General features: G+C 54.3%; 3 protein-coding genes across 3 annotated transcripts; 1 reads left to right on the top strand and 2 right to left on the bottom strand.

Moving 5' to 3' along the window:
• The first annotated feature begins 215 nt into the window (after window positions 1–215).
• On the top strand, window positions 216–3,017 carry LOC128275304 (choline transporter-like protein 1). Its single transcript, XM_053013761.1, has 7 exons — window positions 216–281; window positions 351–464; window positions 985–1,104; window positions 1,198–1,307; window positions 1,387–1,873; window positions 1,942–2,310; window positions 2,388–3,017. Exons 1-7 carry the CDS (start codon window positions 216–218, stop codon window positions 3,015–3,017), a joined length of 1,896 nt encoding a protein of 631 aa, XP_052869721.1.
• A 156-nt stretch (window positions 3,018–3,173) lies between these two features.
• On the bottom strand, window positions 3,174–14,763 carry LOC128275301 (nucleoprotein TPR). Its single transcript, XM_053013757.1, has 8 exons — window positions 14,583–14,763; window positions 8,672–14,475; window positions 8,401–8,607; window positions 7,434–8,332; window positions 5,188–5,594; window positions 4,243–4,781; window positions 4,002–4,164; window positions 3,174–3,916 (listed from the first exon to the last, which is right to left on the bottom strand). Exons 1-8 carry the CDS (start codon window positions 14,761–14,763, stop codon window positions 3,651–3,653), a joined length of 8,466 nt encoding a protein of 2,821 aa, XP_052869717.1. The 3' UTR covers window positions 3,174–3,650.
• A 5,335-nt stretch (window positions 14,764–20,098) lies between these two features.
• On the bottom strand, window positions 20,099–21,693 carry LOC128275298 (15-hydroxyprostaglandin dehydrogenase [NAD(+)]-like). The gene is made up of 3 exons (XM_053013755.1): window positions 21,045–21,693; window positions 20,547–20,976; window positions 20,099–20,487 (listed from the first exon to the last, which is right to left on the bottom strand). The coding sequence occupies exons 1-3, from the start codon at window positions 21,691–21,693 to the stop codon at window positions 20,373–20,375; spliced, it is 1,194 nt and encodes a 397-aa protein (XP_052869715.1). The 3' UTR covers window positions 20,099–20,372.
• Window positions 21,694–23,189: the final 1,496 nt, after the last annotated feature.

Here is a 23,189-nt window from a genome sequence, read left to right as displayed (position 1 = left end):
TTTGCAGCACTTTTGGAAGCACTTAGCAAAACTATTTGCCACCGTATTGGCCAAGAATGCAGTAGATGGACTTGGGCAGTGACTGGTTCGAGGATCGCCAACCGTTTTTCTTTACAAATGTCAGAGTTTCTGGCGGCCACGTACGTCCATTAACTGCTTTTGTTTCAAACATCACGTTAAAAGTCGAAGAGCAAAACTAATTCACATGCACCAAAATGCAACAATTTTGCTGCTGTTTCGGTACACGGACGGATAAAGTGTCGCCGGGTGAATCGTTTGATGTAAGATCGGAATTGTGTGCGGCGTCGAATGGTATTGCATTAGCGGGTGTCCCATTTTGAACATTGCAGCAATCGAAATCTTCAACACCAACGAGTGATGAATCGAACAACATTTTCCGCACCAATCGCCACTGCACGGACATCCTGTTTATAGGAATCAAGGCGGCTTTCATCCTCATCCTGGTATGTATCATGGACGCCCAGTTCTGGCTGGCCCATAATCAAACTGAAGCGGTTTAAGGCCCGTTGATCACCACGCGAACAACAATTAAATTATCGAGTAGTTCTTTTACCAGCACAACCCGGCTTGGCGTGAATTTCGAATGTGGATTAAAAAAAACCTAAAGTGATTAATTATTAACCGCGTTGTGTGCCGCTCAGGTGTTGACCTAAGCTCATACGACTCATGCGACAACGTGCGGTGCGTCTCGGTCTCGTGTCAAGTAAACGCGCTGTCCAGGGTCGGTTTTTTATCTCCTATTCCCTATCGTGCCCTTGAATCCTTGCTGACCACTGAACATAAACACATCATCATTATCATTACGCCTTTGTCTGTCTCGGTGGACCAACTGGAACTGGAACTCGTCCTTCGCATTTTAGCCCCCTTTGGGCGTTGGGAATGACTACGCGTGTTCGTGTGCCATGTTTCAGTATATTTCACGCGTTTTCCCATTTTTCATTCCCGTTTGCACTCTTCTTGCAGCTAGTGCTCATTATCTACTGCATGGCGTTCGGCGATATCTATCGCATAATTAATGGCTACGATGACTGTGCCAACGTTTGCGGGCGGGACAATAAACCGGACTCGAGCCTGGCGTGCAAGGTGAGAGCGTTGGTGGTGACCGCACCGTCACACACACTATCACGGGCAAATGGGATCCTTGATCGTTGAATCTGCGTTGATTTCCGCCTCTAGGGTGCTGACAGGACGGAGGAGAAATACCTGCTGGTCGAAGGTTCCGGTGGCGTGTCGACCAGCGATCTGCATCGTATGTGCGTCGCGAACTGCAACGAAGTTGAAGGATTGTAAGGTTCCTCGTCCACAAACGCGCCCGCCGCCGGGAACTGAACGGACTCCGATTTCCTTTCCCCCCGTTTCCGACAGCAAACCCTTCCTGAATCGATGTATTCGCAAGAGCAACCCGGCCGAAGAAGTCACCACGCGCACCGGGCTACGGAACTTTTTCCAGGAAGTATCGGAAGATCTGGACGCTTGCCATGGCGAGATGCTGTGGTTGGCGCTGACGACGTTTCTGCTCTCGCTACTGACGCTCGCCCTGCTGCGTGTCCTGCCGGGGCTGATCGTGTGGCTAGTGTTGGTGGCCGTCGTGCTGTCCTGTACGGCCGGCACCATTTGGCTGTGGCTCAAGTGGCACTTCGAGGTCGAGCAGCTTCCGGCCGAAGCTGGTGGGTCGGCTCGCATGCGGGTGAGCAATTGGTTGTACTACGCGATCGCCGCCACCATTGCGACGGTGATCGTCTTCCTCGTGATACTGGTGATGCGCAAACGGATCAAGCTCGTCGTGCAGCTGTTCAAGGAGGCGGGCAAAGCGATCGCCAGTATGCCGTTTCTGTTGGCCGAACCGATTCTGGTGCGTTTTGGGTGCCCTGGTGCCACACGCCAACGTTTTATCATCATTAAACCCCGTTTTCGCCGTAGACTTTCGCCACGATCGTCGGAGTGATTGTGCTGTACGTTTACTTTACGGTGTGGATCGAGAGCGCCGGTATGCTGGTGGTCGAAGGTAACAATAGCGCAAAGTACGTGAAGGACCCCACGATGCTGCTGACCCGGTGGTACAATCTGCTTGCCTTCCTGTGGTTCTGCCAGTTCGTGATCGGCTGCCAGCACATGGTGATCGCCGGGGCCGTCGCTGGGTGGTTTTTCACGCGCAACAAAGCCCATCTCGGTAGCCCGATCGGTCGTAGCTATGGCAACCTGTTGCGCTACCATCTCGGCACGGTGGCTCTTGGGTCGTTCGTGATCGCGCTGGTACAGTTTCTGAGGACCCTCCTGAAGCTGCTGATGGTATGGGCGTACTGTGGACGATCGATTGGCAAATTGTATTAAAACAACGGATGTTTCTGTCTTTTCCTTCGACACAGCACACGGTACGTAACCCGCAGAACCGGGTGACGAGCTTCATGTTCGACTGCTGCCAGTGCTGTTTGCAGTGCTTCGAGCGGTTCCTTCAGTACCTGACCCGTAACGCGTACATCCTGACCGCCATGCACGGTGACCCGTTCTGCCGGGCCGGCAAGAACGCGTTTCGGCTACTGACCAGCAACGCGCTGCGAGTGTTTGCCATCAACTCGGTCGGCGACTTTGTGCTGGTGCTCGCGAAGGTGTTTGTCGTCGTAGCGACCGCCCTCGTCGGGATGGAGCTGATCCAGAAGAAACCGGGACTGCACCACCCGTACGTACCGCTGATACTGATCGGCATCTTCGCGTACCTGGTGGCACACTGCTTCATGACCGTTTACGAGATGACGGTCGATACGATTTTTCTCTGCTTCTGTGAAGACTGCGAAACTAACGACGGAATCAGCAAGCCATATTACATGTCACGCGGGTTGATGGAATTTGTGCAGAACTCCAAGAAAGCGCTCGCCATCGACGGAAGCCGAGCGGGAAGCCAATCGATGCACCGCGATGGTAAAGCGTGGATGGCGGCACCGAATTCCGGACCAACGACCAACGCGCATCCGGCGGCCATTTCCGAAACGGTAGACTAAGACTAACAGTTTTTTTAGCGTGTGACAACAACGAGTGATCTTTAAGCCACTAGTTCCCAACGCTGGAACAACGGCCGCTGGGCCTTTCAGATGATCTTTACTAGCCACCCCCCACCGGGGCCACTCGTGGTTTGACTGAAGAAATAATAAGATGCTCGATTTATTAGGTATAATATCTCGCGAGAAACACAGCATTCTTAATACTACGAATAAGTCCGATCTGGACGGGCCTGGAAGTCCAAGTGGTCGGCCCGAAGTGAGGCAGTGCGTAGGACGAAAAGCAATGCATTCGTCTTCGTATTGTTTCACTCCTTTCACCAGACCTTAGATTGATGTGGAGCATTAGCTTCGCTTCCCGTTTCGCACACCAATGTAACGTGCTTAATAATTGAAGCGCATATTCCTAGTATCGTCTCGATTCACGTGCCTCGTACGCACTCGCTCTGGGTAAGTGGCCAGTAAGGGATAATAATAAATCGGGTTTTTCTCACGATATTTCTTTGACTTTCTCTTGCTTCCGCGTACTAACACGCCCGCTTCCGTTCCGTTAGTAACTCTGCATTCTTCGCGAAGAACGTTGGCTCCGTCTTAGCTTATAAATAGCGCGTTTCTTAGTGCTTCCAAACCTCCTTCTTACTTATATCGAAAACCACCCCCGGGGCGGCCTCTTCCACGACGGGAGCCACGACCCCGGGGAGCTTTTGGTTGTTGCTGCTGCTGCTGCTGTTGTTGCTGCTGCTGTTGCTGCTGCATTTGTTGTTGCTGCATTTGGAGCTGCTGTTGCATATGTTGCATGTGCATCTGCTGTTGAATGAATTGTGGCGGTGGCTGTTGGAAGTGAGGCTGGCGGCCGTGCGGTGGCGAACCCATACCGGGCGGTGGTCCAACTCGGTTCAATGCTGGCCGGAGGAGAGAGCAGAAATCGGGGCAGAATTAGTTTCAGGACGGGACAGGACGGCAGCAGGCACACGCTCTGCCACTTACCTCTGCCTTCGCTCCAGGTGATCGGCGTCCGGTTACCGCCACGCTTGCCGGTGCTAAAGCGACGCTCGCGGCGTGTTTCCGGTGCCCGCCGCGGAATACCGGAACGGGAGCGAGTATTGTTGCTGGGCGTTTCCAGGACATCCGCTTCGCTGCTCTCGTCCATCTGGAAAACAAACGAACGAATTTAAAGTAACGAGGTTTCGAGTGGCTCCCGGGGAAAATATGCCGGCCGCCCGCTTACCGGTTGCACCATGTTGGTGGAAAGTTTCTCTCCCTCCGACGTTACGCCATCGTCGGCCTCGCTGCTGGTTCTCGATGGAGTCGACATTCCGGCAACGACTGGCGATGAGGTGCCGCTCGTTCCGGGCACCGCCAGCGCGGCCACTACAACCGTCGTTCCGGTGGCCGTGACCGACTCGGGTGCGGAATGTTTGCCGCTGCTGCTGGACCGGCCGGGCTGCTGCTGTGGGCTGCTGGCCATGTCGACGTCGTCCTCGATACGACGGTGCTGCTGCAGCTGCTGCTGCGGGGTGCCACTGGAGGTTGTGCCACCGTCCATCATCGCCTCATCGTCGTCATCGTCTTCCTCTTCCTCCTCGAGCAACTCTTTCTCGCTACGATCGACAACGTCCGACGTGGCCGACGAGGCTTGTGCCTCGGACGACGTGCTCGACTCCAGGACCGGTTCTTCCTTAGTCGTGTCCAGGTTTCCGCTCGTGCTGATCAGCCCGGCCGTGGAACTGCTGCTGCCGCCGTTCCCATTGCCACCGCTAGTCGACTCTGGGGTATAACCGTGCGCTTTGGTCGATTAGCCATGGGCGCACAGAATGGTGATCGTGATCGGGTGAAAGCGAAGAGGCGAGGGCAAAGGACACGACGGGGAGACGAAAAACGGACACAAAACGAAAACAAACGTTGATGACAATGAAACACACAAATTAGCCACCGAAACCCCAATGGTCCCATCTAAATTGAACGAAGCTACTAATACGACAAATCTTCGAGCACTTTGGCACTATGAAGTGAGATTAAAAACACAAAATACAACGAAACGACACTTTGTTAGCACCATCGCAACGCTCACAGGAATTGTTAGTTGGTCAACAAACATTACAAGTTGTGATGATGCAACACAGAAAGAACAGAAATATGGTGTAAGCAACTGTAATCTGCGCCCGGGGCTTACCCTCAATCGCACCGCCCGACGACGTGCCGGATATCTGCAGATCCGGAACTTGACTCTCGCCGCCGCCGCTGCCACCGGCAGCACTGCTGCTGCTACAGGCGGGTCCCCGGCTTCCGCTGGACAATGGTGTCCCGTGCTCCATCAGCATGCTGGTACTGTGCGACGTGTGTTGCGGTGTGGTCGGCACACTGCGGCCACTGCCACTCGGACCTGCGGCGTCGTCGAGCTGTGAAAGGTCGATGCGCGTCTCGTCGATCCCTTCGGGAAGCATCTGTTGGCCGACGGAACTGGCTCCACCACCGCTCGACGGTACGACACCGGCCGTGGACTGGCGCGAGGACGTTTCGGCGAAAGTGAACCGCGCACTCGGCACCTGCGGATGGGGCGAGCTGACGGCTTCACTGAACCTGCGAAACGAGTTAAGCGAACGTCAGCGAACCACTAATGGTGGGTAGAACAGGCCCCGCCTAATCCCCTTCGCGCTATGTGAAAAAGGCATGTTGAGTAGGTAAACTAATTTGCAACTTTTATCACTGTTCGGTTCGGTTCGGTTGTCAACCGTTTCTCGTTAGTTGCTCTTGGTGTGGCAAAGTGGAAACCAAGAAAGTTGAGAGAAAGAAACGCAACTCTATTATGATATTCCCAGAAGGTGCACGGTCGCTCGTAACACGTTTTTATTAATGCACAATACGTTGTAGCTTCAGAGGGCAACACCACCACGCACTCGTTCTTAATGCTTACTGATGGCAAATAGTTCTAAGTCTCCTCTAGGCCATCCTATGCGTCTAACCTTACACAGTAACAACACTCGGGTTTGTCGTTTGGGAGAACCCCAAAAACAGAAACGTGCAACTAATCACTGAATCCTACACCAAGATACCGGGGGGTTCTATGGGTTTCCCTGCAGCACTCTGTGTCCTGGGTTTCGTTCTGTGAAATATGACTTCTAATCTCTAACGCTGTCTTGATTCTTGATAGTGGTTCGCTGCCTTGATTCTGTATTTTCATGCCTCAACCAAACGCAATCCGGACCCTTCGTTGCCTTCCTTCTCTCAAGCCCTGGGCGTGCGTGTTCATGCCATCCTGCAGAACCCAGGCGTCAACGGGGAGACATAAAGGGCAGTGTAAGGATAGCGTAGGTGTTTGTCAAAAAAACGAGAAAAAAGAGAAAGATAAACATGAGTGCGTGGAGCAGCATAACGAACTATTCGCACGGCGGCACACACAGCATCACCCGATGAGATCGATGACCGTTGTACGATCGAAACGAAAGCCAGCGAAGACGAAACACGAACCCACCGAATCGAGTACGAGATTTTAGTTTAAAAGAATATCAAATGTAGCCATATCTACTACATATGGTAAGATAAAAGAGAGAAGCTACCGCTGCGCAGAAGAGATAATAGCAAACTCTTCACCCGGAGAGATTAAGATCATAGCAAGTGCGGCTGTGATAGTTGAGCTCAGTAGGTTTCGAACATCCGCTAGCGATAGTTGAGAAGAGGGAAGGAGCTATTTGATGTAAGTCCGGACCGGAATTGAGCAGTTTAAAGCTGCTCATAGCACGCTCGTTAGAACGGTGCCTTCAATCTTTTTCAGATTCGCTACAAAGGGATTTGTTTCGCGATAATACGTTTTAAAGGTACGTTCTTACTCTTTCAAACACATCCAATATCATCCAGATTAAAAAGTTGTGCGCCTTTATGTGTCAATAGATTCACAGCCGAGTCGCTTGAATCTCTGGAATGTCGTCACAAAACGATCCTTTCATGGCCATGGCAACAAATTGAACTTTTGTTCAAAAACACCTGAACTCAGAATGTACCTTTCAAACTAACTAATAACTGCATTGAGCAAAGGACGGTTTCGATCCCGACGACAGTGATAAAAGCTTCAAACACGGGCGCGCACATAGAGTTAGTGAAGTGGTGCATGAAATCAAAGAAGCCGGTGCAAAGCAATTACGTGAACCGTTAGTTAAAACCAATATTTATTTACAACAAAGCAGCTTCGATGATGACTTCTCCAATAGGCAGCAGTTTAAAATGAAGTTTAAAACTTATTGGTACAGGAAAAAATCAAAGTCAAACCCACAGTCAAAATGGACCCGTCCAAGTGGGCCTCGATTTATCGAGGCCTTGTCAACAAAGTGCACTGCTGCAAACCAAGCTAATCGAGCGCTTCTTAAGAGGCACACGGCACGGATGTGTTTCGCTACGGGGCGACTAAAGAGGCGAGATTCTTACCCGTCGGTCCGTCGCGTTGCGTAGAGCGTCGGCGTGCTCGGAACAATGCGATCGTCCGCACTTTCGTCGTAGTTCTGTTGCTGCTGCTGCTGCTGTTGGATCAGCATCAGATGGGCCGCTTGCTGCTGCTGGCGTGACAGTGGATTAACTACCTGCCGTGCCGTGGTTCCACTGGCACTGCCCACCGACGGCAGCGAGGACGGTTCCCCGGCGGAACCACCACTGGTCGTGGTGCTGGGGGTTTGCGGTTGCTGCAGTGCATCGTTTGCGTGCTCACCCAGCACCGACGTGGACGAGGAAGATTCCATCGACGTGGATGACCCGGCAGCACCACTACTAACCGGGCCCACCACCACAAGCGCTCCGTGCGTCCCGACACCGTCGCTGGTGCTGCTGGTAGTTTCGGCCACGCTAGTATCCATGGCTTGCGGCTGTACGGACGGAGGCTGCGCGGACGATTGCAACTTGCCGCCGCTCGACGATGCAGTCGACGTGGACGCAGTGGTCGACGAGGAACCACACCCGTTGCGCAGCTCATCGTCCACATCCACTTCGTTGTTCTGCACGTCATCGATATTGGGCCCTTCGCCTTCATCGCAGTTACCTACGCCTGCCACGCCGCCGCGTTCCTCCTGCGCTTCGTACGATTCGCCCACCTCGTAACCATCACCGAACAGGGGGCCATCGTCGGCTTCGGCCGTTCCTTCGTCCACCATTCCGACGTCATCTTCGTCCTCGTCATCGTCAATGTCTTCCTCTTCTTCTTCCACGTCATCCGCTTCATTGTCCTCAACCTCTCCTTCCGAATCCACGACGATGACGTCCGTGTCGTCCTCTTGGTCGCGTTGCGATGACGTCGGGACCTGATACTCTACCTCATTCCTCGAACCACTCACACCCTGTAGCGGAGAGGGTGTAAATCACATAATTATTCAACTGAAGTTTGTCGGAGATTGGCCAAACGTACCTGGAATGCTTCACCGGTCGCGCCTTGCTGCATGCGGAGCCGTTTCTTTGCCGGCACCTGCTTGCCGCTCGCTGGCTGCCCGACCGTGTCGGTGGAACTGTCACCCTCAACATCCCGGGGCCGTTTATGGCCGGCCTGCGTCGTGGTGACGGTGCTACTCGAAGATGCTTGCTGCTGGCTGATCTGAAGGTTGGCCAGCTGAGATGCCTGCGAATGTTGCGTTCATCGTTAGTGTTTGCAGTGCAATGTTTACTTGGATCAGGATAAATACCTGTGCGGTCGATGGTTGCTGTTGCTGCTGCTGAGACTGAGGCTGCTGCGATGTGGACGACTGTTGCTGCTGTTGCTGCTGCTGGCTCACTTCGACGTGCGGTAAAACCATGGCAACCGCGGCTTGTGCCTGTGGTTGGTGCTGCGGTTGCTGTTGGACCTGGTCGCTACCGGCGGCCATCATCTGTTGCGGCATGCTGTCGCTCTCAATCGCCATCGCCTGCATGGTGCTAACCGAGGTGGAAGAAGAGGAGCTTTCGGCCGCGTTCGAGGAGGTCGTGGCCGATCCCATCGGCGGAACGGCCGCTACCGCTACGCTGGCCGAACTCGTGGCCGGCATGTAGTCCGTGTGCGAGCTCGTGGGCGACGAGGAAGCAATCGTTTCGTTCAAACTGCTGCCGCTGCTACTGGAGGCCGTCGTGTGAACCTGCTGCTGCGGCGGAACTAGGGCCGTCGTGACACTCGATGATCCTGCCACCGCCGCTGCTGCCGGACCACTTCCAGCAACACCACCGCTCGTGGTGCTGCTGCCCGCAGATCCGACCGCTGGCCCTCCGGCAACGACGTTCGCCACGGCCACTGCCACCGCCGATGATGGGGCGGCGGCCGTCGAAACGCCAGCAGAAGGCTGGGCGGCAACCGAGGAAGAGGACGATGATCCTTGCACAATGGCCACATTGCTGTTGGCCGTTTGGCTCGTGGGGAGAACGGCCGCCGTTCGGCTACCGACTGCCATCGGGCGAATGCTGGCCAGTGGCGTTTCGCTGACACGGCGCGGTGTAACGGTTGCCGACTGCTGGCTGCTCGGGCCTGCCATCGGCTTCACGTTGGCCGTCCGGGGACTTTCGCTGGCCACCTTCTCCGAGGTAGCCGCCCCAACGACGGCGCTGGTCGAGGGCTTAGCCTGGCGTGCCATTAGCTGGTGCAACCGATTCGTAAGCTGTTCGTTCTCGCGGCCAAGCCGACTGATGGTCTCTTTGCTGTCGCGTTCCGCATCGGCACTGTCCTTCTCGTAGCGCGCCAACCGTGCTTCGTACTGGGCCTTGAGCAGTTCTTGCTCTTCGCGTACCTGCACCAGCTGCGTCTTGACGGTGGCCAGCTCGCGCACCAGGCTTCCCTTCTGTTCCATGAGGGCCGCGATGCGTTGCTTTTCCCCCGACACGTCCTGGCTACGATCGGCCTTCTCCATTTTGGCTCGCAACAGCTCGTTCTCCTTGCGCAGGAGATCCATCTCTTCGTTGGCCGTCACCATTTGCGATCGGAGTTCGTCAAGTTGCGCGGTCGCAGAACTGCCCTCGCCCGCATCACTACCAGCGGCCGCCGAACCGTCCGCCGGCGAACCGTCCACCACGTTTCGGCCAGCGCTGCCCATTTCCTTCAGCAGCTCGCTGTACGATTCTTTGTAGCGCTTCGCGATCTTGCGGATTTGTTGTTCTTTGTTTTTCGCATCCGTTAGCTGCGCTTCCTTGCCCGCCAGCTCCCGCTGCACACCGGCCAGTTCCTCCTCCAGGCTGGCCAGCCGGGTGTCGCGGGTCACCAGCTCACCCTTCAGGGTACCATTTTCGCCGGTCAGTGTCGCCACCGATTGCTGGAGCGTATCGCGTTCCGCCGCCAGCGAACGGGTCTCTTCGGCGGCGCTCGACAACTTGCGAGCCACGGTGGCCAGCTCGGTTTCGAGGCGCGTTCGCTCCAACCGGAGCGTGCCCAGCTCGTCGTTGGCCCGCTTCAGCAGCTCCTTCTCGTTGGTGAGCATTTTGGCCAGATTCTCACGCTCCGACTGGAGCCGCTTCCAGTCGTCCGGGTTCGTTTTGTTCGAGCGCTCGATCAGCAGGCTGGCGCGTTGCCGCCAGCGGGCCGCTTCCGTGCGTAGGGTCGTGCTCTCGGTCGTCGCCGATTCGATCTTCACCGTCAGCTCGCGCACCTTCTCCTGCAGCGGGAACAGCTCGTCCTCGGCCACCAGCAGACGCTGGGACAGTTCCCGCAGCTTCACCGCGAGCCCGTCTCGCTCTTCGCGCAGCACCCGATTGCTGTCGGTGATGGCGTTGTACGTGTCCAGCTTGCGCAGGATCTCTTCGTGTTTGGCGGCCGTCACTACGCCCGCATCGTGCCGTTCCCGGTCCGCCGCCAGCTCGCTCTGCGCCTCGTCGAGCTTCTTCTGCAGCGACATTAGTTCCGTCTGAACGCGCACGTTCTCCGAGCGCAACAGATCGAACCGGGCCATCGCGATGTCCTTCTCCTTGCGCAGATACTTGATGATCTGCAGCAGCTGCTCGACCGACACCTTTTCGTCCTCCTGAACCGAGCGGTTCAGCAACGACGAATCGGCGGCCGTCATCGACTCATCGGCCGGCTCTGCCGCATCCGTTTCGTCGCCCTTGTTGGCGGTCACGGTGGCCGCGCTCTCGTTCAGGCCGGCCGCGCATACCGAAAGCCGCATACTGAGGCTCTGCAGCTGATCGTGCAGCGCCCCATTCTGGGCGTTTAGATCCGTCACCCGTTCCTCCAGCTGGCTGATGTCCGCCCGCAGCCTCTGCTCTTGGTTCGCCCAGGACTCTTCGCCCGCCTTCAACCGATCCGTTGCTCGATCGCGCGCTTCCCGTAGCTCTTCGAACTGGGCCGTCTGACGCTGCATTTCGTCCTTCAGCGCCGTCAGCTGCTGGATGTCGCTCGAGTGCTGCACCATCTCGTGCGAGTACTTTTGTTCCGCCTGCTGAAGCTGCTCGTGGAGCGCGTTGTGTTTGATGCGCGTTTCGCGCAGCTCCCGGTTTTGTTCGTCGAGCTTCTCGAGCGCGCCGCGCAACTCGAGCTGTGCCTTGTGCAGTTCCGACTCGCGGTCACCACCGTCGGCGGTGGCACTCAGCTGTGCGCCGGTGATTTTAAGCGAAAGCTGCGTCTTCAGCTCACAGACCTGCGCGCTCAGTTCCGCTTCCGCCTTGCGGAGGGTGGTCAGTTCCGAGTCGCTCGTCTCGCGCAGCTTGGTGTACAGTTCGTTCAACTCCTTCAGCTCCTTCTCGGATGCCTCGGCCAGTTCGGCGTACTGTTGCACGTGACCCTTTGCCGTGGCCACTTCTGTCTGGAGTGCCTCGAGCTCGATACGTTTGGCCTCGAGCTGCTGCTCCAGTTCGCGCACCTTTCGGTTGGCCTGCGTCACCGGATTGTCGTCGTCGTTCGGTAGCATCGTTTCCTGGAGCTTCCGATGGAGCTCTTCGATTTTGCGGGACTTAATTTCGAGTTCGTCGCGTGCATTTTTCAACTCCACCTGTACCGTTTCGGCGACGGCCACCTCCTCCTCCATTCGGCGGCGTGCCGAGTCGGTTTGGCGTTGCAACAGCACCGTCTGCTCGCGGAACCGGTCCTGCTCTTCCTGCAGCCGTCGCCGGAGGGCCGAACATTCGCGCGACGTTTCGTCCAGCCGAGTCTCGAGCCGTAGGCGGCCTTCGTTCTCTGACCGCTCCATGGACACCTTGATCATCTCGAGGTTGTTGAGCAGTATGTTCTGGTTCTGCTTGTCCCGGTTCCAAATCTGGCGTTCCGCTTGGAGCCGCGCTTCGTTGTCCTTGAGGATGCGGCATTCCGCTTTCAGGTTCTCGAGCTGCACCTCGGCCCGGGCCAGCTTCGACTGGGCGCTCATCGCTTCGTCCTTGAGGTACATGATCGTGGCTTCGTGCTTCGCGATCGTCGCTTCGTAGTTTCGGGTGCGCTCCTCCAGCGTGCCGATCTGGTTCTTGTACGTGGCGGCGTTTCGCAGCATGATGCGATTCTGCTCGGCATTGAACTCGATCGAGCCGACCAGTTTGACGTTCTCCGACGACAGCTCCTGGATCTCGGTGCGCATCTTGTCAAAGTGCTCGTTCATCATCTTATCGTTGGTGTGCTTCTCGCGCCGATACGTCTCGTACTCGTCCTTGAGGGCCACCAGCTCTTTCTGGCGCTCCTGGAGCTTCTCTTCCAGCTCGGACACTCGGACAGCCAGCGCCGCGTTCGCCGCCGTGCTTGCGGCCGCCGCCGCCGCCATGGCACTTGGGCTGTCCATCGGGCCCGCCGAATCATCCAACGACTCGTCCCCGTTCGCCATGCTCGCCGTGTGGTGGTGAGCCGTGGGAACGCTGTACCGGAAGCGCTTCTGGTATCGGTCGCGCTGCGCCTTGCACACCTGCAGCATTCGCTCGAGCTCCCCGATTTGCTTCTGCTGCTCGCCGATGCGCTCCTCGCGCGCCTTCAGTGCCGTCTCCAGCTCCGCCGTGTCCGGAATCTGCTCGATCGTTTCCAGCTTGCTGCTCAGATCGCGCACCATCATCAGCAGTTTGATGTTGTTCGACTGCAGCTCCTCGATCTCGTTGAACGTGATCAGCTTGCGCGTGATCAACTCATTCGCATCGACGTGGCCCGCGAGACTGTGGTCCGTCTGCGAGAAGTGCCCGCTGCCCGGCACGTGCATCCGCTGCATCGTGTCCAGTAGGTGCACTATCTGGCGGCTCAAGTCGACCCGCTCCTGCTGCAGCGTACGGTTCAGACCATCGATCGTTCGCAGCTTCTCGTGCAGGGCCGCCAGTTCCGATTTGTGCTCCGCATTCTCGCGGATCATTCGCTGCAGCTCCATCGTGAGCTCCTGGTTCGAGTCCTTCATGATCTGGTACTCCGTTTCCTGGCGCGCGATCTTCGGCGCACTTTCCTCCAGCTCGCTCATGATGCTGCGCAGCTGCAGTTTCAGCTTTTCGTTCTCCTTTTCGGCGATCTTGTGCGATTCGGCCGTGCGCACGTACAGTGTGTACACCTCCGTCAGCGACATGCCCGACTGTATCATACGGCTAGTGGCCGCTGCCGACGGGGCTAGCCGTTCGATCGCTTGCTCGGTGTTTTCCCGGCGCACCGCCGCCAGCAGCTCGTTGGCACGCTTCAGCTCTTCCCGTAGCTCTCCGATGGTTCGCTCCTTTTCCGCGAGCTCATCCGCGTGCTTTAGCTCGAGTTGCTTCTTGTCCGTCTCGAGCGCTCCGCACGATTCGGAGGCCTCTTCCAGCATACGGCGCAGCTCGGTGACGGCGTTCTCTAGCTCCCGCGTTTGCTGCGTTTGATCGGTCGAATTTTGCTGCAACAACTCGCACAGCCGGTTCTGCGATTCGAGCTGCTTCCGGTAGTGATCCATCATGGAGGACGCTTCTTCGGTTTGTTTTTTCAGCTTCAGCGCCAGTTCGTCGACCTTCGTCGACAGTTCCGCGCCGCGCTCGGACAGGTGGGCGATCGTTTGGTTGGCGATCTTGAGTTCCTCAGTCTTTTCCGACAGTTTCGTGTCCACCGTTAGGGAGCGAATGTTTTGGTCGCGCCGCAGCATCTGCAGTTCGTGCTGGGCCCGATCGTGATCTTGCGTTAGCTTGGCGATCTGATTGTCGCGGTGCGTTAGCTCGCGGTCCATTCGCTTTTCCTTCAGATCGAGCGCATACTCTTTGCTCTCGATCTCTTCCAGCTTGGCCAGCGCATTGCAGCGGGATGCGTTGGCCGATTTGAGTTTCTGTTCGAGCGACAGGACGTCCGCCTGCAGCCGCTCGACCTCGAGCGACTTGCGCTGAACGGCGCTCAGCAGTGTGTCGCGCTCGTTGACGGCTTCGTTGCGCTCGTTCCGAAACCGGGCCGTATCGGCGTCGTTCTGTGTGAGCCTCACCTTCGCCTTTTGGAGCTCTTCCTTTACGTCCTCCAGCTCGATTTGCAGCTGCTTGTTGCCCTGCTGGGCGGAGTGGAACTTGGATGCCTCATCTTGCGCCCTCAGTGTCAGCTCCTCCATCTGCTGTTCGTATTTTGATCTCAGATTTTCTAGACAACGAATAAGGGTCATGAAATAAATCAGTCGTTTGAACGGGACGCTAAACCCCCAATTACTACGCACAAAATGGGACACCGTGCGTTCTTCAAACACTTACCGAGCTCGAACTTTCGCGTTTCGCTCAAGGCTTGGGCGGTAAGGAATTCTTCAAACTTTTGCTCATAGAAATGTTCGATCTTTTTCCGGGGACCATCACCGATTGTTTCCAGCTCGTCCATTTCAAGCACCGATCGCAGTACGCCGCCACCGCCTCCTTCGTCGTTCTTGTGGTCCTCCATCATTTGCGGTCAGGTTCTAAAGATTGCACGGAAACACCCGGTGCTGCACGGTTTCTAGAAGCGGACTGAAAGTTGACCTGCGAAAGTGCAGTTTTTTTGCTTTAAGGACAAACTTTGCTCGCGACAGTATCACAAGATGGTCGTTCGCAATGGCCGTACTGTTCGCAAGCGTTACTCGCCGCCGCCGCCGCCGCCAGCTAAGATGTGGATGGTAGGTTGCAAATTTGTTACTGTTCTTCACATGCACGACACCATGTTCCGGTTTAGAGGCTACCTAGGGGACAAACTCACTGGACATACACACACACACGCGCGCGGAGATTAAGGTTTGTTCTTGCGGCCAGGATGCGTAGCCCTTTTTTACGTTGTGCCCCTTTTGTCTGAGCGACGCTTTTGTAGGTTACTTTTTGCACACTCGCATCCTCTAGCGAAGAACCACACGGCACAGACACCGGATGTCGATGGGAATGGTGGAAAGCACGAGTCTACTTTGATTCTTCGCACCGTGCTCTTGAGAACGAGCGGAAAAAGATTTTACACCCAGGGCAACGGAAAATGAAATGGCGTTCCACGGTGACGGTGTGTCGGCCTTCTCGGTGAGCGTAAAAATGAGCGCGACCAGATGCGTTACCATTACCACGCCACGGACAGCTCGTGACAGTTTGTGGCGTGTAATGGTAACACTTTGTATAGCAGGACGTTTCTGAAGGGAGGATAGCCGGCTACGAAAACGTCAAAACGTCTTTCAAATTGCCAAATCAAATTTTCTCTCAAACGTTTTTGTGGAAATAAAATTAACGTAATGGGCGTTCATCGACTTTTTAAAACAAGTGACCGGTGACCGGCTGACGAAACGGAAACGCGCAGTTTTGCTATTGCTATGAGGTTGCTTCTTTCGACTTTTATTTCACGGTTCCACCAACAGTGTCATACAAAATTGGCCTTGCACCGCTTATCGCTACCGATTTATTTATTTATTTATTTATTTATTTGGTAGTTGAGGCTCAACGGGCAATGAAGCCTAACTGAGCCCAGGGAGGACGACAATTTAACACTCAAGGGCATTCAACTAAGACGAACATAACCAATACGATCACGAAACGTAGCTACAGTAATATTAAAGTCGAAACACTCGAACACATCGTTGAAGCGACGGATGGCACTAGACAGGGGTTCATTATCACCGTACGCAGATCGACTTCGACGCACTGCAAGGAACTGCGAGGATCGAAGCACCCTCGAGGGCACGTAGAGCTGCAGTTGCGAGAGTAGGCTCGGCGCGTTGATTTTCCCCAGCAGCAGTCCCGCAATGAAGCAGCTCTGGGCCACACGCCGTCTGTGCATCAGAGGCTCGATCCCCAGAAGAAGACATCTCGCGTTGTAATCAGGCATCGTGTCGTTGGCGGTCCACGGTAACTTCCGTATGGCAAAGCGAGTGAATCGCCGTTGGATGCGCTCAATACGGTCCGAAGCGCCTGCCGTCGCGGGGCACCACACGACGCTGCCAAACTCAAGTGTGGGCCGAACGATGGCGCAGTATACTGCCTTCAAGCACATGGGGTCCTCGAAGTCGCTGGACATCCGCATCAAGACACCTAGCGAGCGATTGGCCTTTTTTATGGCGTGGTCGATATGATCCCTGAACGACAAGTGGCCATCGAGGAGAATCCCAAGATCGCGCACCAGTTCTGCTCTAGCTAGGGGCGCTTGGTCCACAGCGTAACAATGTTTTAGCTGATTCCGGGCGCGAGTGAACGAAACGACGAGACACTTGGGTATGCAGAGCGTCAGAGCGTTGCGGCTGCACCACGCGGAAAAGCGTAATAAATCGTCTTGTAGCAATCGACAGTCATCGACGGAGCGCACTGTGCGGAAGAGCCTGGCATCGTCGGCATACAAGAGGATACGGCTGTCCAAAACGACGGATGCGGCGTCGTTGATATAGATCAAGAACAGCAAAGGACCCAGGTTGCTCCCCTGAGGGACTCCAGATGTGCTGGTAAAGGCCCGGGAGAGATGAGGTCCGACTCTGACGCAATACTTTCGGTCAATGAGATAAGACCGGAACCAGGCCAGCAGCTGATCCGGACAGCCAATCCTGTTTAGCTTGGCAAGGAGGATGTCGTGCGAGATCGAATCGAAGGCCGCTTGGAAGTCCGTGTATATGGCGTCCACCTGTGTTCCGGAGTCCATGTTTCGTAGACAGAAGCTAGTGAATTCCATTAGCAGCGTGTTTGTAGATTTTTTCGGAACGAAGCCGTGCTGCAGTGGTGTGATGATGTTCAGGGAGCTCGTTATGAGAGCGTCGTATATTAGAGACTCCAACAGTTTAGCGAATATGCATAGAGATGTGACTCCTCTGTAATTGCTGGCGTTGGACTTATCCCCTTTCTTATGGATAGGAAACATCCAAGACGTCTTCCACTTCGAAGGGAATACACCGGAACACAGCGAGCGGTTGAACAGCTTGGACAAAATTGGAGCCAACTCAGTCCCACAGTTTTTCACTACGGATGCAGGAATCCCATCGGGGCCAGGCTGGTGTGTGATTTTAACCGTTGGATGGCAGCTAACACGGATGTGGTGTCGACGGCAAGGTTAATATGCCCGATGGTGTCAGGGGTGGTGTCGATCAAGGCACGTTCAATTAGCGAGTAGTCGAGTATCCGTTCGGCAAACGTACTGGAGAATCGATCCGCAAAGATCTCGCAGGACTCGGTTGGATCCGACGCCTCGATGCCGTTAAAGTTGATCAAGGACGGTACCGATGAGCATTTACGACGACGATTCACGAATTTCCAAAACTGCTTGGGGTTACGATACAAGTTAAGCTGCATTTTCCTCGTGTATGAACGGTGACATGCGTAGTTAAGACGTCCGTAGTCGCTGCTGATGGTACGTAAGACAAGCAGAGACGCGGAATCCTTACGCTTGGCATATGTGCGAATTGCTTTGTTCCTGTGCGTTTTTAAGCGTCTTAACTGCGCGTTGGACCAGGGTGGACCAGGGGATGGTTTCACATAGGGAGTGCAGGATTGAAGCGCCGCCAGCATAAATGATGTGACAGAATCAACTTCGTCGTCAACAGATATGTTTGTGAGGGACGAGCATAGGAATTGGGACGAGAACGCATTAATCAGTGACCGAAGTTTCGTCACGTCGGTACGTTTGTAGTTCAGTTTCGGTGTGAAGTCATCTGGGTGTGAGGTCAAGTTGGTCGTACCAGGAATTGTCCATGCTAGTGAGATCAACAGCGGTGGGTGATGCTTGTCACAAGGTAGTAGGGATATCGCAGACTCAGAAACTTGTGGTTCGAGGTTGGCTGCATTGTTGAACAGAACGAGGTCAAGCAGGCGCGAGTTGCAGTTGCGAATGCCATTGATTTGCGAGAGGCCGTTTAGGTGTAACAAATCGATGAACTCAGGGCACCCAATGCCATTAGGGCCATTCGGTTGATTAAAATCACCAATGAGCAGCAGTCCATCGTTAGGTTTAGAATTCGCGAGCAGGTCAGTCATCGTCGCGTTCAGTGACCCGATAGCGGGAGAAGACGTGCTGATCCCTGGAGGTAAGTATACTGTGCCGAGAATTAGAGTGTGCATCCCGACTTTGACGCGGAGCCAAAGTTGTTCAAGTGAACGTACGTTCATGTCTAGTTCACGAGCTGCGATGGTGTTGTCGATGGCGATTAGCACACCACCACCGCGACGGAAGATGCTGTTGTCAGTGTTACGATCACAACGAAAAATGATATATTTATCGGACGAAAACAACGGAGTAGGAACGGTGTCATCCAACCAGGTTTCGGTCAATACGTATACATCGTAGTCCCCATCGGCGATTACCAGCCGGAGGTTGTCAAGCTTGGTTCTGAGTCCTCGTACGTTCTGATAATAGATGGACAGATTCTTATTTTGATGGCGATTAGGAGCCGCGAAAGAATCGGTCCAGCGTGGACTGAGTTTTGGTGTGAGAGGTCGTATGATTAGAGATGTGTCCGTGTGTTGTGGGAGATGGAGCGTCGACCAGTGTGTTATTAGCATTCTCCGGCGAGCGGTCCGACGTACGGCTCAACGCGTCCGGAACGTGTGAGGATGAAGGTCGTATGGTCGGTAGAGCGTAATTGTGAGAAGTGTGAGAAAAGGATTGCGGGACAAACTCGCGTACGGCGAGCCCCGCTGGCCATGTGCTCGGAGTGAGTGCTTTCTCACGAAGGGCTGCCTCGATTCTCACCTTGAACGAGATGAAATTCATCAACTCGCGACTGCTTCCTTTTTTGACGAGACAAAACCCGGTGGCATCGTTTGTGTCCAGTCTGTGCTTCACCATTGCAAGAAGTTGATCATCGGTTACCGACGGGGCCAAGCGGGAGATATACAGCCACAAATGCTTGGAGTTATCCTCACGCGGGACGATGGTAACCGCATTTGTTCCACTACACGAGGCGTCAGTTCCTGTTAGTGTGGGTAATGCAGGCCTGCCACTCATTCGAGCCGTAGCCAACGCGACAGGGTGGTCCGCATTCGCTGCTTCCCGATCCATCGGTTGGGCGACCTCCGCGAATAATCTGCGCCTCTTGTTTGAGGGAAACAGGGGACGATCGGCGTGCGGGTGAAGATTATTGGTTGTCGAGTCACCTGAAGAATTGTTTCCACTCGCCTTAAACTCTCGAATCAGCGGTTCGAGGACTGCTGACTTCATGGTTTCGACCACAGCCGATAAGGCCGTGTTGAGGCCAAGCTGGAGACCTGCATTCTTGAACGCCTTTGAGCGCGGGTTCTTCAAGATGCTCGTGCACCCGATACAGCTCCACTGGAGATTTATATGCCGCTTCACCTCCTGGATCAGCGGCATAGGAACTTGGGAGCATTCGTCGTGGAATAAGCCGTCACAATAGACGCAGCAGATCATAGAACTTTCAGCTTCGAGCGGATGCGCACAAGCGAAACAAAGTGAGGCCATGATGCGGTGAAATAGTAGTGAGTGATGATAGTGATAGTGATGATAGTGATGATAGTCAGGCACAAGTAGTAGTGCAGTGCCGATGCGCAGATATGATGCGTAGTATTAGTGGCGGGATAGAGCGAAGCGCAAATTGACGAAAGCAAGGCAGCGAACAGCTGATGACGCCAAACAATTCGCGACGAAATGCAAAGCACAGACGCGCGCAGGATACTTTACACGAACAGGCAGCAAGGCAGTGATTCCAAGGTAACCGAAAAAACACGAATCAAGCCACGGCACAGTGATAAGTCACAAAAAAACACGAATGTAACACAGAGCGCAATAAGGGACGTCCGAACGCAACGAATGACACACGACACACAGCCTCAAACGTTGGATAATATCAAAAGCGCACGATTTGTTAAAGTGATTTCATGTCTGCACAATTCAATGAGCGAAGCCAATGTATGGAGGAAGAAGCGTTGTCTACAAGCTGATATAATGGTCGATGATAGTAAATGTTGTCTTAATTGTCTTAACTATGTAGCGGGGCGTTTGCTTAAAGGTTATCCGCTATTGGTAAGGGTGTTTGATGCCACCGATTACGGGCTGATTGGCTGATGATGGATTGCTCAAGATGAAGTTGAAAATTAACGGGCGCACGCTTACAAACTGCAGTACGGTATCTCCTTCGGCGGTTTGCCCCCAGTCACACCCCAGATGGTTCCCGAGGGTGCATTTTTGATCAGCGGTATCAATTCTTTGGCCACGTGTTCCATCCTGAAAACAAAACGGAGAAATGCATCAAACCCATACACACACCGGATGGATGGTCTCACTTTTGCCACTGCACCCCTGTCATATCGAGCTCTTTGGCTTTCTCGAATGCCGGAACCATGAATCGTTTGTTGTGCGAGGAAGAGTTTTCTATTGGCCCCGGGCAGTACGCGAACGCTCGCACCTTCGTCTCATTGTAGTGAAACGGATCACCGCAGGCCTTGGTCAGCCCGAGGATGGCGTGCTTGGTGGCCGTGTAAATGGGAGTGGACAGCTGTGGTCTAAGGCTGACACCGGAGCCGATGTTCACCAACACACCACCGTGGCCGCCCCTTCCCGTGCCCATAAACTTCTGAGCCAACAGTGTGCCACGGATAGCCCCATTCAGGTTTACGTCCACCTCGAGCTCCCAAAAATTATCGTTCATTATTTCTGCGTTATTTATCACAATGTCGATTCCTTTCAGCATGCAGTCTGCGTACTCAAATGCCTCTGCGGTCAACGAGAAAGAGAGAAAGATTTGTTGAGACGCGCTTCTCGAGGACCCGCCGGATCCTTACCTTCAAACTGGATGTAATCCGTAACGTCACAGTGGAAAAACAATACGCGTGAACCGTACTGCTTCCCGAGTTCCTCCACCGCTAGCTCGCCGGCGTCGGAATCCAGATCATAGTCTTGGTTACTAACTGCTGACGTAGTGTGCAGGTGAAGATAGCTGTGAACCGTCTGCTTTCGCTTTTCCGGGCCGTAGATTGTCCATCCAAGGCGCGATCGTACGCCGATTGGTTCACCCACTGTACCGACTCTCGATTCCACCGGCGCAAACAAGTCCAAATTGTCCAACCCGATCAGCAGTGTTGGTCTTCCTGTCGCGTTTGACACAGGTACATCTGCCAAGTGTTGATAGCGCTGTTTCACTTCCGCGTATCGCACGTCCTGTCTCGGTAACTGAAGCTCCGACACTGTGCGTACGTTGCTCAGTGGGAATCTATCACGAGAGCCTTGAGCTGAAATGAACAGTTCTACTTTCCGGGACTTGTCCTCGATGCGATTGATGTCGGCCGTCCATGATACTATCAGCGGCTCTACTTTGCCGTCTGCTTTCAGGTGGGTAGCGACCGCATCATCTACCAGCGTGGCTGACGATCCTTCGTCTAAGAACGCCAATACCTCCATCTGCTGGTTACTCGCATATAAGGTTACTGGCATTGTGCGAAAGATCACGGAACACTCTTCGCTGGTGCCCATTTTAGCATCCTGTATTTGCACAGTCTCCACTACGCGATGTAGCAACGGATGGTGTAGCCCATCGCACTTGTCTATTGTACATCGGTATTTTGAAAGACATGGTCCAGCTTCGTGCTTGCACAAACACACTTCACACAGGTTAGCCTTTTTCACTATCTTCAGACGCTCTGCCAGATCCTTACGCTTGAACGCGAAGCATAATTTGAGCAAGTGCCCCGGCTTTTCACACGCCCAACACACCTTTGTGTTCACAATTTTCGGGCCTTTGCTCGCCGTTTCGCGTTCAGCGACATGCACGTTTACACCGAACTTCCGTCTAGCACCTTTATCATGTTCAATGTTATTCATTTTCACACACGGGAAATCAGCAACTTCTGATACCTCTTCCATGATCTTGTCCATGAAGCAGGCAAATGCTCGTAGCGATTGATCCACTCGATCTTTCTTGAACCGTACCCAATCCAACTTGTAGGTCGGTGGAAGTTTGTCCACCAACTCTTGGACGAGCATAGGGTTGTTCAAGTGTTCATTCAATTGTGCGGCTTGAATGTGGTCACACAGTTGTTTCACTACGATCCCGAACTGCAGAAAGGTTTTGAGCCTCTCTGCCTTTGGTGCCGGTGCGTTCCTAACCTTCACCATCAGTGTTCTCAGCAGCTTCTCCGGCCTTCCGAAGAGGTTTCTCAGGTCCCGGATAACGCCTGGTACCGAGTCTGGCAGTAGAAGGCGACCTCTTACTGCCTCCAATGCATCTCCCGCCAGACTGTCTTGGAGCCGCTTCAGGTTCTCCAAGTTTGAGAACCCACACACTTCCGTGGTGGTCTCAAAGCTGCTAAAAAACTGTGGCCAAACTTCTGGCTCTCCACGAAATTTAGGCAGGTTGGCTGAGATCGCTTTTCTGGCCGCTAGCTGGTCTTTGGTGATTCGGCCGATACTATACCCCGGCCCGTCAGCCGCTGATGTAGCAGCCCGGAACTCCTTTCTGGAACTTGCGTCTCGATGATCTATTGGTGCCAACCGTTCCCTTTGCAGCATTTCATACTCAGCTATTTCTTGTTTTAGCTGTATCTCCTGCTCCATTAGCTCTTCTTCAGCGCTCTTCCGCTGCTCGAACAAGGCTCGCTGCGCGATGAGCTCTTCTTGAGCCTTTTTCCGTTGTTCGAACAACGTTCGCTCTTTTAGAAGGCTCCTCCGGCGCTCTTCTAGCGCTTCGTCCATTGGATCAGAGCCGCGGGCGCTGTGCATGGATCCGGAGCTGGTGTAGCTTGAGCGGGACAGTAGTGTCTTGACACATTTATCGCAGTGCCAAGCTTTTTCTTTTATAGTGTCATCCACTCCTGCGCATGAGTAGTGAGCCCACTGGTCACACTCATCGCATTGGACGTAATCTCCGTCTGTTGCACTGTTGCAAATGACGCACTTCTCACTATCCATGATTGCAGAAACTTCACAAAACA

The sequence above is a fragment of the Anopheles cruzii genome, chromosome 3, assembly GCF_943734635.1.
Source record: "Anopheles cruzii chromosome 3, idAnoCruzAS_RS32_06, whole genome shotgun sequence".
In the NCBI taxonomy this organism is placed as follows: domain Eukaryota; kingdom Metazoa; phylum Arthropoda; class Insecta; order Diptera; family Culicidae; genus Anopheles; species Anopheles cruzii.
The sequence above is the reverse complement of the archived record's forward strand: the minus strand, read 5'-3'. Positions and strand labels throughout refer to the sequence as shown.

Excerpts from the sequence above, each read along its gene's own strand:
- LOC128275298 (XM_053013755.1), bottom strand. The coding sequence starts at position 21,693 with ATGCCAGTAACCTTATATGCGAGTAACCAGCAGATGGAGGTATTGGCG. Across the intron at positions 20,977-21,044 it reads GGATTACATCCAGTTTGAAG|AGGCATTTGAGTACGCAGAC; the intron begins GTAAGGATCCGG and ends CGTTGACCGCAG. Across the intron at positions 20,488-20,546 it reads ACAGGGGTGCAGTGGCAAAA|GATGGAACACGTGGCCAAAG; the intron begins GTGAGACCATCC and ends TTTTGTTTTCAG.
- LOC128275301 (XM_053013757.1), bottom strand. The coding sequence starts at position 14,763 with ATGGAGGACCACAAGAACGACGAAGGAGGCGGTGGCGGCGTACTGCGA. Across the intron at positions 14,476-14,582 it reads AACGCGAAAGTTCGAGCTCG|AAAATCTGAGATCAAAATAC; the intron begins GTAAGTGTTTGA and ends TTCGTTGTCTAG. Across the intron at positions 5,595-7,433 it reads GCAACGCGACGGACCGACGG|GTTCAGTGAAGCCGTCAGCT; the intron begins GTAAGAATCTCG and ends CTCGTTTCGCAG.
- LOC128275304 (XM_053013761.1), top strand. The coding sequence starts at position 216 with ATGCAACAATTTTGCTGCTGTTTCGGTACACGGACGGATAAAGTGTCG. Across the intron at positions 465-984 it reads CGGCTTTCATCCTCATCCTG|CTAGTGCTCATTATCTACTG; the intron begins GTATGTATCATG and ends CTCTTCTTGCAG. Across the intron at positions 1,105-1,197 it reads ACTCGAGCCTGGCGTGCAAG|GGTGCTGACAGGACGGAGGA; the intron begins GTGAGAGCGTTG and ends TTCCGCCTCTAG.